The 17,876-nt window shown below is 44.3% G+C and overlaps 1 protein-coding gene across 3 annotated transcripts in view; it reads left to right on the top strand.

Annotated features, from left to right (window-relative positions):
- Positions 1–17,876, top strand: part of ERMP1 (endoplasmic reticulum metallopeptidase 1) — a 72,096-nt gene that overhangs the window by 10,765 nt on the left and 43,455 nt on the right. Inside the window, exons 1-2 of one of the 3 annotated variants that reach the window (XM_070590017.1) lie at positions 12,663–13,082; positions 14,427–14,728. In XM_070590017.1, coding sequence (XP_070446118.1) covers positions 12,772–13,082; positions 14,427–14,728 — 613 coding nt within the window. In that variant the 5' untranslated portion in view covers positions 12,663–12,771. Of the gene's footprint in view, positions 1–12,662; positions 13,083–14,426; positions 14,729–17,876 lie in introns of those variants that run through there. The other 2 variants (XM_070590018.1, XM_070590019.1) reach the window with 2 other exon arrangements.

Here is a 17,876-nt window from a genome sequence, read left to right as displayed (position 1 = left end):
TCTGAAGGATGATGAAACAGATCCTGGCTCCTGCTCTCCACACTCAAGGGCGCAAGTCCTCACCAGTCCTCTGAGAAACGTAGTTAGAGATGGCTATTACTCATATGTGGGTGAAACTTTGCAATGTGATTGACAATCATAGATGACGTTTGCAAAGTACTTTGGCAGCTATACAGAGCTTCCTCACATGTATTTCATTTAATCCTCGGGTAACTCTGGGATGTGGCCAAGGGAGATTTTATTATCCCTGTTTTTACAGATGAGGAAACTGAGACTCCGAAGGATGAAATGACTTTCTTAAGGTTACACAACAAATAAGTGGCAGAGCCAGGATTTGAACCCAACTCTATCTGCTGTAGGGGGTCTTGTTCTACTCTTGGCTGTCTCCCTGTAAGACTGTCCGTCTGTTGTTTTAACAGTGAAGTGGATGCAGACTGCTTTGTCTGCTCTCTCCTGCCTCTGCCATCCACCTTACCTTTATGCTGTCTCTAGCTCCCCATATACTCTACCATATTGCTTCACAAAGCAGGGTTATCTAGTGTGGTAAAGTAGCAGCCCCAGAATTATCAGGAAGCCTATCACAAGATGCAGAATCTCTCCCACCACAGACTCAGATCCTGGGTATTTCCCATGCACAGTCAAGTTCAACAAGCCCTGCTTTACCATACCTGCCCACCCAGGCTGCCTGATACTCCAAAGTGGCTTCTCTTCCCTTCTTCCTGTCCCAAACCCCGTGAGGGCCTGAACAACTGAGTTTCACTAATTTCCTCTCTCCTTTTGGAACTTCCCCTGACTTTAGTCAGTGGCTTTATAACCTCAGAAGAACTCCTCTGGCCCACTCAGCCCCCCTCATTTTCCCTTAAGCCCTCCCACCTTGGAGTCCTGGCTCACTCTAGCAAGGAGTTCACTCAAGGAAGTTTCCTCACAAAAGTGCTCAGGGAGCCCTGAGGAAGGCTGTGCTCCCCTGAGAGGCAAGAGCTGACCCCACTGTTTGCTCTAAGAGGGGCCAAGATAAGACCTGGACCCCAGCAACCTCTCTGGTATAGTCAAAGGGAACTAATTTGAGAGTTTTTTCCCTTCCCTCTGGCAGAAATAACAAAGGCACTGGCAGCAACAGGAGAGGGGAGAGAGGGGGAGTGTGTGATTAACCCACAGGTGGGAAGAGCCCGAATAATCAATCATTTGGGAGTGAGTTTGTGAGAGAGAAAAGAGAGAAGATAAATAACTTGAGCAAATTATTCTCTCATTCTCATGCTTTCTCTCTTTCCTCCCCACTCCCCCAAACTTTAATAAATTTCTTTTTTAAGTGTACAAATAACTGTCAAATCCTCTCATGGTCACAGATCAGGAGCATTACAAGTTTAAAAATAAACAATGATTTGAGGGGAAAAAAACCAACACAAGAAGAACACTAAAATTTGCCTGGTGAAAACAGACACAGTAAAACATAGTGATACAGGTTTTAGGCTCAGCAAATGTCAGTTTTAAGTTTCAGAGTCCCAACACTGTTCTCACGGAGGGGCCAGACAATGTGGAGGGGGCATTTTCCCCTGTTCGTGTTAGCAGAAAACCCAGCTAAACCACCAATGAAGCCAGGGTGTATCTAGCACTCTGGAGAAAACCAGAAGGCCAACGTGCTCAAACCAGCCATAATTTATGGTAGACCAGTTGGAAAGAATGTGGTGTTTGTTGATTTTTATCTCTATAGCCAGAACTGTATCTCTGGAAGGAAGAACTGGGGTTAACATAACCAGAAAGCATGAGTGTCAACTGAATATCTATTTATGGTTTCCTGTAGGGCTGATAAAGCTGCAAAACTCACCCACATATAAACAAAATTGGAGGAGGAGGGATGTGGGTCACACGCCTAGGTTTCTTCTAGAGGGGCCAATTTTAGTTTGACCCAAGTGGCTTATTGTCAGGTCTCAGCAAGGTGGACTGGAGAGGTTTCTCTTTAGCTCTCAGGAAAATTGAATTTAATCTCCTTTGCTGGGTCACTGTAGCTACCTGACCACTTATGTCTGAGTCTAGGCAGAAAGAGCTAGAAGAGTGCAGGAAGAAAGTCTCAAGATTTAAGATATTTTCTAGTTGAGGGTGTCTAATTTCAAGAAGAAAGTGTTTTCCTTAACATCAGAACCAATTTGTAGGTTTGATTGAGTCTCAACTGCTGGAAATGCCATCATAGTTTACAGATGATTACACTTCAAATTAAGAGTCTGTGCTACTGATGTTGGCCAAGGACTGGAGGGATGCTGTTTATTTCCAGTACTGTGGGCTTTATTCTGGGCCCGCTCACTCTCTCTGCTTCCCTTCTTTCCTCCTCATAGGACGCACAGGAAGAGTAAAGCTGCCTAGCCCCAGGCTTGGTCCAAAATCTAGAAAGGTGAGACAGGGCTATAACTATGCTTTTCAGTTTCACGCTTCAATGTGTTCACAACTGTACCGTGTTACAGGATGGGGGTGAGAGAGAAGGATCCAGTTCAGAACCTTCAGCTCTGTATCAGCATAAACTTCAGAAAGCGTTCTCCTCTTTATTCCTTGTTCAATGCAAAATAAACAGAGCAGTGGCTAGAAATGGGGGCTGAGGAGTAGGGAGAGGGAAACATTTGACGAAACTCACCTCCCCTCTAAGAGAGAGAGAAGAAAGAGGCCTGGCTAGCTATATCTCATCTACTCCAGTGCTGAGAACGCTCCCTAAATTGAGAGATAAGAACCCCGAGCATACCTTGAGTCTCACTCAGGGAAAATTTTGTCTCTAACAAGAACGTCCTTGAAGGTTTAAAGTGAGGGCTCAGAAGTTCCAAACTGGCAGCCAGTGGGCGGGATCCAGTCTGCAGACCTGTTTTGCACACATCGGCCTTTTCTTTTTAAATTAGTTTCCAATGTTAACGAAGCAGAAGGTTTCACATAAATGTCTGAATTTCTTGAAAAATGAGACGATCTCTCTACAGTGAGCCTCAAATTCCACAGAGCAATAGTCACTGATACTGATTTGGGTGAGGCTTGGGGGTTGTAGTTCACCCAGGCCCTATCACTCCCTGCAACCCTAATCGAACCTGTTTTATTCTGACCTTATCTGCCCATATCAGGAAGTGGTTTGTAAATGCTCTGTTCTGTCACTCGGGCAGTTAAGTCACAACCACCTTGCTGACACAATAGCATATTTGAATAACCAAAGTCTGTCACTTGGGTTTTGATCTCTGAGTCTCTCAGTGTGGGCTCCCAGTCGTGCAGGAGTCCCTTAAAGATTAGCCTTACCCATGGCTAGGATATTTGGGTGGCTCCTTATGTTAAGAGAAATTAGAACCATGGAGGAATCAAAACTTGAGGCTATGAACGAAACTCCTTCCTGTGCCTTCTCTAAAGAATCAGCCTCTCTGCCACAGATCTGTTTATTGATTTTCTGTAAAAAATCTGAGAGCAGAAATCCTAATTTGAGTTGGTTGGAAGTACGAAGCTATTGAAACTCAAGGCCTTTATTATTATCATCACAGTTTATAATGATAGCAGGGGAGTAGCGAATTGCTTTAACGCTGAGCTTGGGCAGGCGTCTGTCTCTGGAGCTAAAAATTCTTTTTAAATTCTATTTGCAATAGTCACCCGTGAATAATTTATAGTGAATAACATTTTAAATATTGTTATTGAGGTGAAATTCACGTAATATAAAATTAACCATTTTAAAAGTGAACAATTTAGTGGCATTTAGTACATTCGCAATATTGCATAAGCCACCACCTTTACCTAGTTCCAAAACATTTTCATCACCCCAGAAGGAGACCCTGTACTCGTCAAGCAATTGAGCCCATTCTCTCCTCTTCCCCTATCCCTGGTAACCACTAATCTGCATTCTGTCTGTATGGATTTACCTATTTTTGATATTTTATATGATCAGAATCAGACAATATATGACCTATTGTGTTCATCTACCTTTTGAGAGTCATCCACATTGTAGCATGCATCAGCACTTCATTCCTTTTTATGGCTGAATATACTGTAAATGAGTTTTAATTATTAAAAAACCCAGAGCACCTATTCTTTTTTCTTTTTGAGGAAGATTAGCCCTGAGCTTACATCTGCTGCCAATCTTCCTCTTTTTGCTGAGGAAGACTGGCCCTGAGCTAACATCTGTGCCCATCTTTCTCTACTTTATATGTGGGACGCCTACTACAGCATGGCTTGCCAAGCGGTGCCTTGTCCCCACCCAGGATCCGAACTGGTGAACCCTGGGCCGCTGAAGCAGAATGTGTGTGCTTGACCACTGTGCCACCGGGCCGGCCCCTGGAGCATCTATTCTTGCTACTTAGGGGGTGTTTGCTCATTGATTGCTTATGTACCAAGGATGATGAAGACTTGAGATGAGAGAGGAAAACAGGTTTTTTACAAACCCTCTCACCAAGAAGGTAGGAGTAAAGAGGAATGTACACATAGAAACACATAGGGATATGACTGTGTGTATTTGAAGGGGTGGAGAGAGCAGAGTGGTGATAAACACTTAAATAGTTCCCCCCCTTTTTTTAAAAAAAAAAAAGATTGGCACCTGAGCTAACATCTGTTGCCAATCTTGTTCTTTTTTTTTTTTCCTCTTCTTCTCTCTCCAAAACTCCCCAGTACATAGTTGTATATTCTAGTTGTAGGTCCTTCTGGTTGTGCTATGTGGGACACCGTCCCAGTGTGGCCTGATGAGCGGTGCCATGTCCCCAGGATCCAAACTGGCGAAACCCTGGGCGGCAGAAGCAGAGCACGGGAACTTAACCACCTGGCCATGGGGCCAGCCACTAAACATTTGCTCTTTAGGTTAAGATAGAAGTGAAGTTTCCCTCAAGTTTATGTTGCAAACTGCCTTTCACAACTTTTTAACTTAGGTCGCTATAAAAGAGTTTGCCAAGAACGTTCTAGTTTCCTTCCACCCACATGGCCACCTACAGAGGAGTGATTGCAAGATTTGGAAACTGAGTCAGAGACTCAGAGATGTTATCTCCCCGGCTTCTGAATGTCCTGCAGATGAGGTCCAGATCCTGGAATAAGGGCAATAGCTGTCACATCTTGAGCTTTTACTGGGTCTTCGGGTCTAGGGCCCCAAAACAGCCCCATTAGCCCCACTTCTCAGATGGAAAACCTGAGGCACAGCAAGGTTAAGTACTTCCCTGGAGGTTACACAGCAGGTTGGTGGTAGAGTAGCACATATCGAATGGTTTGAGTACTCTTAACTACTATACCCATCTGCCTCTGGCATCCTTGTTTTCTGACGTGGTATGGCAAGGTGCTACACAGTTCTCCTGGCCATTGAGGTTAGGGGATGGGCGTGGCAGGGAAGAAGAAGGCGGGGATGCTGACTTGATCTTCATAAAGGTGAAGGAGGGACGATCTGGCCCAGGTTCCACTCACAGTCAGCACATGTGTAGTCTTGGACATGTGGACCAGAGATGGAAGACCCTTAACTACACTATGGTTCACCATTTTGGCGTATGTAGGAATCACAGGTTCTATGGCTGTACCTCCAGAGAGTCAGATGCACTAAGTGGGTAGGACACAGGAAGATGATTTTTTACCAGGAACCCAGGTAATTCTCGTGTTATGTGGTCCTCAGGCCACACTTTGAGAGATATTTGTCATTCTCATCCAAGATCCACTGTTGTCCCTTTTCTCTTTTGAGCATCTTGGAAAAGCAGCAATTACAGAGGCTATTTTCAGCCAGTAAGGACCCGATGAAGGTCACAGGCTCACAGGCCATGTGAAACTAGTCCAGGACAAAGCCTGCAGGAGGGGTTCAGGGGCTGCAGGAGAAGATAGCTACTTAAAGGGGGCTCAGGAAGAGATGGGGTCTCCAGGTGTGCACTCCTAAACACCCCGAGCCTTTGGTGATGCACAAGGTCATTAATTTTTAGTAGACGAAAACAACCGAGCTTCAGCATGGAGTCAGCACCCAGCCCCAAACTGCTGAGTCACTCCCCTCTGTCCTGGCTCACCTGCCCTGCAGCCCAGGGAGAAATGCAAACAATTTCTGTATGTGACCCCCCCAAATAAATCCCTAGAGACTTTTGGCTTCCTAGGTTCTTTTCCTCTAATACAAGGAATGTGCTATGAAGGAGGGAAAAGAAAATTCAAAATCCAAAGCCATTTAAAAATCTATGTACCAATTCTTCTGAGTCACAGGCTGAATTTAAAGAATGATAATTGGGGCTGGCCCAGTCGCGCAGCGGTTAAGTGTGCACATTCCACCTCTGGGCAGCCTGGGGTTCGTCAGTTCAGATCCCGGGTATGGACATGGTACTGCTTGGCACACCAGTCTGTGGTAGGCGTCCCACATATGAACTAGAAGAAGATGGGCATGGACGTTAGCTCAGGGCCAGGCTTCCTCAGCAAAAAGAGGAGGATTGGCAGCAGTTAGCTCAGGGCTAATCTTCCTCAAAAAAAGAATAAAATAAAAAAAAATAAAGAATGATAATTAAGTGAAAATTCTCTCAAAAATTTATTGGTTCAGCAATTGATTAATTCCTGAATCTTTACTGTAAACTTTTTTACTCTAGAAATGTGCTTGAGGAACATAGGCCAGAGATGAGCTTTTTGACATTGCTTTCTTGTTGGATAACATCCATGCTGGAATCAATTTATAAACTGCCTTCCTAGGGATTAAAATGCAGTCAGTTTTAAGTGTCTTCCTAGGCACAGGGCTGCTGGAGCCTGACCTCACGGCCTGAGGCTTTTAAACGGAACATTGATGTCAAGGTAGAAAAGGAGGAAAATAGAGAAAAGAAGAAAGAAGAAAAAAATCACCCATGGATAACCACTGTCACTGCTTCAGTGTATTTCCTTCCATGTATTTAATAGTCATACAGAATATTCTTTACTTTTGTATCTTTATTCTTTCTCAGTATTTATAACATAGCCTTTCTCCCATATAATTGAATGGACTTTGGTAATGTTGCATTTAATACTACGTGATGTTCCACACTCTGGATGTACTCTAACTTATTTGACCTTTCTTTTATTTTTATATACAGAAGTATTTTCCTCATATTTGATTTTTATAGATGAGCATTCGTTTGCATTTTTCTTTTTTATCACATCTTCAATAGATTCCTACATCTGACAAGACTACTTCAAAAACTGTGAATTCTTTTAAGGCTCCTGGTACATATTGCCAAACTGCTTTCCAGAAAGGTCACTCTGATACGTATCCCACTTGCATCAAGTAAAAGTGCCCATCATTATCCTAGGCCAGCAGTGCAGATAATAATTAAAAACAAAATACACAAAACTTTTTCAATGCGCTAAGTTAAAAATGGTCCATATTTTCATGTGTGCCTTTGAGACAAAGGGTGAATGGTTTACACATTTTTCTATTGAGGCTTTGGTATTTTTCTTACTGATTTTTACTATCTATTAAGTATATTAAGTAAATGATAAATTATATAATATACAATCAAATATAAATATATAAACTAAATTTATCATCCATCTATATGGAGAGACAGAGTATAAAGCATATTATCCCCTTGTTTTTAAAATTTGTTGAAAATAATGTTCCAAGCTTGTCATTTGACTTTTCATTTTTTTGGTGATTGTTTCTGACATATAGAAGTTTTCCATTTTGTGTAGTCAACATGTGATTTTTTCCCTTTATGATTTGTTCTATTTCTTTTTGATTGAAGAGTCCTTGTCCCTTTTGAGTCTTAATTGTTATAATTTAATTACGTTTACCTTATTTTTTATCAGTTAAAAAGCCGTGTTGATGTTTAATTCTGAATTCTACTTAATTTTTTTTTTGGTGTGTAATATGGTGTGAAGTTCCAATTTGACTTTTTCACCCCAAAGAGGCAATTTTCTCAGCCCCATTAGTTTCTTTCTTTTTTTTTTTAATACATAGTGTTCTATAGAATGTCCTTTTTTTTTTAAGATTTTATTCTTTTCCTTTTGTCCCCCAAAGCCCCCCGGTACATAGTTGTATATTCTTTGTTGTGGGTCCTTCTAGTTGTGGCATGTGGGACGCTGCCTCAGCGTGGTTTGATGAGCAGTGCCACGTCCGCACCCAGGATTTGAACCAATGAAACACTGGGCCACCTGCAGTGGAGCACGCGAACTTAACCACTCGGCCACGGGGCCAGCCCCAGGCCCATTAGTTTGCAAAAAGGCGTTTTCAGCCAGATACAGGTTCTTCCAAAAATCAAAGAACGTCGTTTCCAGTTGGCCATGGAAAAAGGTAGTCTGACATGGTGGTTTCAGCTAATAATGTAGCGGGACTGGTTTTCTACCTCTTAGGTGGTTACCAGCTATAGAGAACTAGGGAGCAGGAGGGACCAACTTGGAGTTTGAAGGGGATGGAAAAGTGGGGCACCATCGTTCTCTCCCTGGGCTCCAAGGACAGCTCAGCACTGTCAGCTGTCAGGCTGCCTGGCTTATTGGAGGTGCTTTCTGTAGCTGACCATTGTCACCAGCTCCCATATGTTCCATTGCAGAGCTTTGTAGTGAGGAAGACAATTGTCCACCAGCACCCTGAGGCCCATGCTTAAGCCTGAGGGGATCCAACACTTCCCTCCTCACCCCCCAAAAAACCCAGGACATGAGCTCCATCCCTGGCCCTTTAAACAAAGCTGGCCCACCCTCATGCCACCTCAGTGAGCACATAAAGCCCAGCTGTAGACAACAGTACCTGTCTACAACATTTACACAAGATCCCTTTTGCATTTGTAATCTTTGTTCTTGGTTGCTCAATCTTTGACTTGTTCTGCCTGTCAGCTTTGGACATCTGCTTCTGTCTTTTGGGGCTGGTTTGGCTTCTTTTCTCATCCCTTGGCTTGACGCCTCCCGGGATTTTAATGTCACTGTAACATCAGGTAAAAGGCACCATTCTGCCAGCCTCCGTCCCAGGGAACTTTCACCGGTGCCCTAGTAGCTCCTCTCCAAAGAAAGAGGCACATAGGGGCCGGCCCGGTGGCGCAGCAAGTAAGTTCATATGTTCCACTTCTCGGCGGCCCGGGGTTCGCTGGTTCGGATCCCGGGTGTGGACATGGCACCACTTGGTAAAAGCCATGCTGTGGTAGGCATCCCGCGTATAAAGTAGAGGAAGATGGGCATGGATTTTAGCTCAGGGCCAGTCTTCCTTAGCAAAAAGAGGAGGATTGGCAGTAGTTAGCTCAGGGCTAATCTTCCTAAAAAAAAAAAAAAGAAAGAGGCACATAGGCTGTGGGATGACCTCTGTGGAAGACAGAGACTGGCAATTCACCTGAATCCTGACAGCTTACATGTCCTTCCACTCACCTTGGCCAGGTCACTAGGAAGTAGTGGGAAGATGGCAAAACAAAAGGGACTTGGGGCATCTCTAAGCCTGTTGGTCAGTCTAGCTCTCACTTTGTCATAAAGGGGCACACAAGAAAAACATAACTGTCTGCCAAGCCAGATGAATTGAGTCAAGCCCACTGATCAACAGCTCACCAGATGGGGCAGCTGAAGCCTTTCACAGCCTGTTCCATCCTCATCAGCAATTTGATGTGTGGGAACTAGAGTAGGTGTTTCAATTCGCTGTGGTCTACTTCCCACACAAATAAAACTACAGGTCAATGGCCTCAAACACTTCAAAGGCCAGACATTAGCAAAGTCTTTTATTAGCCTCTACGATCTAGGTGTAGTCATCATGATGCTCTGCCCAACACTGAGACTCTGAGCGACCTCAAAAAACATAACTTAGAGCCTGACCTTTCACTGCCCAAAACCACCCCAGAGTCCTTGCTGTGACCTGGGAGGCCCTCCTTGCACCAGCCCCTGCCTACTTCTCCGACCTTCCCTCTATCACTGCCCTCCTTGCTCAGCCTGTTTTAGCCACATGTCACTTCTGAACATCCCAGTTAATTTCCCTCTGCCTAGAACATTCTTTCCTCAAGCTTTCATGGCCCCATTCCTCACTTGATCCACATCACCTGAATTCTCCTCTCCTCAGAGAGGTTGTCCCAATCACCATACTTAAAACAGCAGCCTCCATCAATTCCCTGCTCTATTTTTCTTTTTTTGTTTGCTTTTGTTTGTTTGTTTTTGAGGAAGATCAGCCCTGAGCTAACATCTGCCTCCAATCTTCTTTTTGCTGAGGAAGACTGGCCCTGAACTAACATCTGTGCCCATCTTCCTCTATTTTATGTGGGATGCTTGCCACAGCATGTTTTGATAAGCCGCTGTCTAGGTCCACACCGGGGATCCAAACTGGTGAACCCTGGGCCACGGAACCAGAATGTGTGAACTTAACCGCTGCACCACCAGGCTGGCCCTTTCTATTTTTCTTCATAGCACTTTATCTGACATTTTATTCACCTCCCCCCACCCCCCCGACACTCTTGTTTATTGTCTCCCCACTAGAATGTAATAAGCTCTGTGAAGGCAGAAATATTGATTTGTTCTTCTCTATGTTTCCCCACCTGGATCAGTATCTGACAGAGTAGATATCCAAAAACCAGTAGCTTAAAAATACTTAAATGTGAATACCACAGTTTGCATAAATCTAGAGGAAAACTCCCTTCTAAGAACCCCACTATAACAATTCAGCTTTTGCCACCTGGGGCTCTCTGATTAACATGACAGGAAAATGGCTTTTAATCCAATCTTCAAAGGATTGTATATGAAGGAAAGTTCTGGAAAATAGTATTTAATGAGATTTATGTGTGAAGATCTTTCACATGCCTTAGCTGATTAATCCTCATTGAAGCTCTTTAAGCCAGGCATTATCTCCATTATCACAGATTAAGGACACAGACTCTGGGACTGGAACTTGTAAGGCCATGCGTGTCGAAGGTACACAATTCAGGAACTCAGATCTATCTGACTTTAACAGCCAGGCTTTTTTTCTGTTATCGTACACTGCCTCCCACAAAATATTGTCACAGATGCTTAACATACATTATTCATTCAGAAAAAGCTCAAATGATTTAACCAGTAACACAGCTCCTGAGAGGTGCATCTCATCCTTGGGTTTTCTGACATGTACCCAGGCCAGCAAGAGACAGCATAAGAGATGTAAAACTGAAAAGACCAGGGAACATTTGTGCCCTTCCCCTAGGCATTAGAGACCTCCACATCTTATTATGCTGCCGTGGAAGGAGTCGTTTCTAAGATCTTATCTTCTGAAGATGGTGGAAGCACCAGAGGTTTTGGAAAGAGAATAGCAGGACAGCTGGTTCTTATAAAGACAATATACACTCATCTGTTCATTCAGTAAACATGCACTGAGTGATGACCGTGGGCGAGGCACAGAGCTAAATACTGGGGACATGGTGATGAATAAATAAGACATTGTCTTTGGTCTTATGGACCTTACAGACCAAAAAGGATCTCATCGAGCTAAAATTACGCTGCTGCCATAAAATTGTGTTTTCATTTATTCACTCAATCAGAAAGATTTATTTTCTACACAGTACACGGCATGCTTTGTTGTGTTAAGAGGCGGGAATAAAATGGTGAACAAAACCAGACATGATTCTTGCCTTCAAGGAGTTTACAGTCTCATGAGGAAGATATTAAGTAATTACATGCATACATGGTGCTATGAGATCCTACAAATAGGGGAAACTGGCTTCATTAGATTAGGAGATTCTTGCTTGAGGAAGTACCACTTAAGATGAGAGATGTGAAGAATAAGTAGGGGTTAACTAGGCAGTGAGGGGAAGGAAGGACATGCCAGGCAACTCAAAGAGCGTGTAAGAACTTCTTGTAGAAGGAAAGATGGTGAGCAGAAAGGACTTTGAAAGAGGCCAGTGTGAGTGCAGAGCTGGCAATAATGAGCAACCTGGTGTCAAGTGGGCCTGAGCAGTAGGCAGGAGCAGACCTGTAGGGCAGGACACCATCCAAGTGGGTCTCCAGGTTAATGATCATGCTGCCACAGCAACTGCGTGCTGGAGCGCAGAACTCTGAAGCAGAGAGGCTCGCCGCATCGGCAGGCAAGAAGACGAGATGATTGTGAGGACCTACCAAAACCAAGGCTCTGCCTCCTACCACCCAGGGGGACATGGAGGGAGGAATAGCTTTTCTAAACCTTCCTTTCCAGGTGCCATATTCGGTAGTTGAACAGAATGCTGTTTTGGGAGCCGGCTGAACTAGATTTAAGTTCTTCATCTGTTACCTGTATCAGCTATTAAGTGGGAATAAAAATATTTCCTTTTCAGGGTTCTTAGGAGAATCAAATGAGATAATGTATTAAAGCACTTAGCACAGTGCTTGGTTCATGGCAGGTGTTCAATAAATAATTGCTATTATTTTTCTTCATCTTTTAAATGGAGACAGTGGTACTGCCAGGGACCCCACACGGTTATGAAGATCTGTGATTAGATGACGTGTGTGGATGCATGAGGCTGGGCCTCCTCTGCGCCATCCTATTTCTAATTTTGAGAGCCAGGAGCCTACTTTTTCCAGAGCCTGTTCTAACGCTCCTTATGAAAGCTGGGCCGTGGCCTTCATCGGCGTGGTGCACCACGCGCATTCTTTTAAAAGCAGTACCTCATTTTTCTCGGGTTTCTTGGTATCTTTCCATTTGGAAATCTCTGTCCCACGCCAGGCAAGGAAGCCCTGCAGGAGATGGCACATCCATTACGCTCAGCCAGGGCCGGTCCTGCCGCGGTGCCCGCCAGCCATCTGCCTGGAGGCTGGGTCGCAGCGCGGCGGGACGGGCCAATCAGAACAAGTTTGGCCCTCTGCAGTTTCCGTCCGCTCACTAGGAGGCGCTGCTGCCGCCGCGGCTACTCCCGGGGCTGTCGCGGGCTGGGGTAGTTGTGCTGGCGGCGGAGGCTCGTGGCTATGGAGTGGGGTTCGGAGTCGGCGGCCGTGAGGCGGCACCGCGTCGGAGGGGAGCGCCGGGACGGCCCGGGGGCCACGCCGCAACCGGAGAGGGAGGCCCCGGCGCAGGATTCCCTGGCGGACTCGTGCGGTGGTGGCGCAAGGACGCGGAAGCGGAGCGGGGCGGGCAGCGCGCTGTCTGAGGCGCCCGCCGCGCTGGGGCTGGCGCTCTACCTGCTCGCGCTGCGGACTCTCGTGCAGCTCTCGCTGCAGCAGCTCGTGCTGCGCGGGGCCCCTGGGCACCGCGGGGAGTTCGACGCGGGCCAAGCCAGGTACCGGCTGCTCCCTCCAACGCCGAACGTCCCTTTGCGGCCCCTGCCGGGGCCCGGGCACCACACCTGCGTGCGCCCGCCCCGCGGGACCGGCCGGGCTCGCCGCCTCCGCCCGGCTGCACCTGTGGTGGGGTGGCCTTGAGGGTCCCTCTTCTGGAGTCCCAGTTTACCTGACTCGGGGCTTGCGTGCGCCCTTGTCAAGCTCGTGGTGCACATAGGGGTAGACAGGGGAATTGCGCCTGCTTTTCTGCCCCACTTTACAGATGGTTGGTTGGTAGTCGTCCCCCATCTTCTTGAGCAACTTCCACTTTTTACTAGTCGTCCTGCTTTCCAAATGAAATGAAGGAGAGTGACATTTGTGTACCTAGACCATTTTATAAATGCGCTTTTGGGGGAGATGTCGAAGGGGATATTCCAGTGATCTAACTTTTGGGGGACACAATCCTGAAACCTGGGAGTTATGGAGACTGCCTGCAAGACCGCATGTTCAAAATTTTACAATTTCAGAAGTGCTCTGGTTCCTGGAGCTTGTCCTTGGGCCCCTGGTGTGTAAGGTTTGACTTTTTTTTTTAAGGAAAAAAAAAAAAGACTGTACTAGGGAAGATGATTAAGTCAAAGGTATGGTAACGTAAGTGTGTCAAAGCTCATAAAATCGTAAGCTAGAAGAGTTTTCAGTAGCCATTGTGTTTTAAAAACTTTTGAGTACAAAGTGCAGGAAGTTTATTTTCCTAAGAACTTTCTAGAACCCCCCTCCTCCCACCTTTTTTTCCCTCTCTTGGAATGCAGTGAAAAGACAAAAAATGTTGTTTGTTTTAGGGGTAGAGTTGGTTTGGGCCTGAACTGAAGTTACAAGGCCTTGTGTGCACACCAGGAGGGCTAAGTCCATTCCTCACAATCAAAAGTTTTTCTTTGCTTATCGGACCTCTTGACTTAATTGGCCTTCTTCAGTGGTTTCTGCTACTTAGAGTCAGTAACCCTGGATCAGTAACCCTCCCAAGTGTGGCACAATGGAGTTGTATCCTGTCCTCTGTGGCCTTCAGCAGTTACACGTTTTGAATGGAATCCCTAGTCTTTGTAACGATTGGATATGGGGATTGGGAGAATTTGGGAATAGAGGGGGTGGAGAAAACTCTGAAGGGATGAAGCCATGGGGGAGGCAAAGTAAAATGATGGAACTTGACAAGTGATTTTCACAGGGTGCCTGAAATAATAAAAGGCAGGCTTTTTTATGTGAGAAGTCCAAGAACTTGTTTTTGGTGGGGAGGGGGAGTGTGGGGGAAAAGTTCCTCTGTGCTAAGCGTTAAGTCTAGCATGCCTGGACATCATTCTTTTGGTCACTTCCAGGGATTATCTTGAACACATAACAGCCATTGGCCCCAGGACTACAGGAAGTCCAGAAAATGAAATTCTGACGGTGCATTACCTCCTGGAACAGATTAAACTGATTGAAGTTCAAAGCAGCAGCCTTCACAAGATTTCAGTAGATGTACAGCGGCCCACAGGTTCCTTTAGCATTGACTTCTTGGGTGGTTTTACAAGCTACTATGACAATATCACCAACGTTGTAGTAAAGCTGGAACCCAGAGATGGAGCCCAGCATGCGGTCCTGGCTAACTGTCATTTTGACTCAGTGGCAAACTCACCAGGTAGGTACCTGTTTTTTAGTCATTTTGAAGTTGTCACAGCCCAGAAAGCTTATTAACTCCGAGCTGCTTAGGCACCTGTGGGGCACTGTTTTCACAGACAGCCCTTTTTTCATTGTGATGGAAGGCGGGATAATTAGAATAGTATCATTTAGTTTAAGATCTAACACCTCACTGTTTTCTCAATGCTTTGTTTATTTATTTTGTAAACGTGAGTACCAGCAGCCCAGTGACACTGAAGCAGTTTTATTAGTGTTACCAGGAGGTGTCCATGAGTCCTGCAGTTATGTTCTGCTGCTTCAGGTGTTTACTCAGCTAGGTGTTGTACTAGGCTTTGGGGATACAGGATAAAGGAACAGTCCCTGCCTTCAGGGGACACAGGGTTTGGAGGACATCTCTCCTAGCAGTTTCTTTCAATCTGTGAAGTGAGAATTTTGGTCTCCTGGGGATGCCGGATTGTTAAGGTACCTCATTAATCCATAAATTTTGCTCTGAAAATACTTCGACAAAATAGAACTCTTGATGTGTAGGACAGTGCGTGACACAGTGAATATTTGTTGAATGAATGAGAATCCCCTAAATTGAACTTCCACTTTTAAAAATAAGACTCATCAGAAAGTTGTCTTCAGTAGTTAGATTGTAAGTAGGGAAAAATAGAAAATAGTAGCATTTTACAATGGAATCATAGCATTTTAGAGGTAGACGAGACTTAAGATGGCATCTGGTTCAACCTCCTCATTTGACACAGGAATCAACTTAGTTGATCACCATTGATCAGAGACAGAGGTGGGACCATGTGCTGGGTTTCCTGGCCAGTCAGTTCTTTCAGCTGCATTTGAAAGGGTGGAGAGTAATAGAGTGTAGTTAATGACTCCTTTGGCAAACTGCTTACCCTCTTCTTTCCTCAGTTTCTCATCTGTAAAATGGAGATAATAATAGTACTTTGCTATTGGCATTGCATAGAGGATTAAATGAGGATTATATACAAGTAAATTACTAAAATAATACCTGGCACAAAAAATCCTTTTTTTTTTTGCTATTAATTGTTATGTAGTATTAGTATTTCGAGATTGCTTGAATTTATAGCAGGCCCAATGTGAACATCTAGAGTTATGCCAAATATAAAATAAAATTTATTTGCTTGGTAAAATGATTCATACTAGGAAATCTTTAATAAGAAAGCTTGCCAGTTGCATTCAGAATGTAAAATGCTTTTTCAAAAATCAGTATTCACACATATGTTTTATAAAGTCAGAAATACCTTTGTGTGTGCTGGGGAAACCAGAGATCTTTTATGCCTATTTCAAAGCAGTCATAAAATAAGTGTCACCCTATGCCCACTATTATTATGCTTAAATTCTAGGAAGGAGCAAATTAATACCACGGTTATTTAAGAACATTATATAAGAAAGATGTGTATACAGATATCAGAAACATAGTGCCAGATGTTACACACCACATATATGGAATCCAATAATGAAAGGATGACATTTTTGTGGGTTTTTGGAACCCATTTTTAACTAAAATTTATTTATTTTTTTTGAGGACAATTAGCCCTGAGCTAACATCTGTTGCCAATCCTCCTCTTTTTGCTGAGGAAGACTGGCCCTGAGCTAACTTCCGTGCCCATCTTCCTCCACTTTATATGTGGGACACCTACCACAGCATGGCTCGCCAAGTGGCGCCATGGCCACATCCGAGATCTGAACCTCGAGCCCCAAACCCCGGGCCGCTGAAGTGGAACGTGCGAACTTAACTGCTGCACCACCAGGCTGGCCCCTAAAATTTTATCAGAATACCTGTACCAACAATCTCAAGGACATTTCTGTCAATAATAAATTGTTAAAAATAGTTTAAAAACAGAGTCATAAAATAGACTATCACCTAAATCCTTTTAGTGGATGAACTAATTGAAACATGGGTATTTTTTAAAAGTTCTTCTTGGCATTGTATCTGGAACTCAGGGACTGATACCAATTAGGAGTAATATTATCCACAGAAAGGCTTTAAATATTTTGGGTTTGCCATGTGGTTCCAGGTTGTTGGTAGAAGAGACATTGAGTTATTTTACAGGTGGTTTCAATTTCAGGGTTAATTCTAAATGGAAAGGGATGGTTGGTTAACCAGCTAGCCTTTATAGTTACTGTCCTCTAATTTACCTTCACTTTCTTAGTGATATATGACCCTTCTCTAGTTCTGTTCTCAGACACCAGAACCATTAAAATAAAGGAAGATAAATGGACAGTTTAACTATTTTTTTTTAAAGATTTTATTTTTTTCCTTTTTCTCCCCAAAGCCCCCCGGTACATAGTTGTATATTCTTCGTTGTGGGTCCTTCTAGTTGTGGCATGTGGGACGCTGCCTCAGCATGGTTTGATGAGCAGTGCCATCTCCGCACCCAGGATTCGAATCAACGAAACACTGGGCCGCCTGCAGCAGAGCATGCGAACTTAACCACTCGGCCACGGGGCCAGCCCTGACAGTTTAACATTTTTTTTCTTTTTTAAGATTTTTAAATTTTTTTCCTTTTGCTCCCCAAAGCCCCCCCAGTACATAGTTGTATATTCTTCGTTGTGGGTCCTTCTAGTTGTGGCATGTGGGACGCTGCCTCAGTGTGGTTTGATGAGCAGTGCCATGTCCGCGCCCAGGATTCGAATCAACGAAACACTGGGCCGCCTGCAGCGGAGCGCGCAACTTAACCACTCGGCCACGGTGGCAGCCCCACAGTTTAACTTTTTAATCAACCCTATCTAGATACATCTCTTTCAGTTTCCCTCTTTGAATAAAGAAAAATTTTATTGTTTGCTTTTTTTTGCTGTTTTCACAGTCTGAAAGTTAAAAACCATTAATTTCATTTGGTTCCTGAAAGGTGGCACTTTTTACTGATAGCTACAAATACTTCCTACTTGATAGTAATTAGATAATTATTGATTAAATTACAATCCTGTACTCACAACCGAGACAATTATAGCTAATAAGTAGTTACTTCTTGGGTAGGGATGGAGTCTGGAATTTACTAGCGCCAAGACAAGCATTTTAGCTGGCTGCAGAGCCTTCCTTAAGTTTGCAAAGAGAAGAAGGAAAAACTAAAATTGAATGTGGACCACTTTATCTTATAATACTCACAATACACCTGTGAGGTAGATATTAT

This window comes from Equus przewalskii, chromosome 22 (genome assembly GCF_037783145.1).
Source record: "Equus przewalskii isolate Varuska chromosome 22, EquPr2, whole genome shotgun sequence".
Lineage (NCBI taxonomy): Eukaryota > Metazoa > Chordata > Mammalia > Perissodactyla > Equidae > Equus > Equus przewalskii.
The sequence above is the reverse complement of the archived record's forward strand: the minus strand, read 5'-3'. Positions and strand labels throughout refer to the sequence as shown.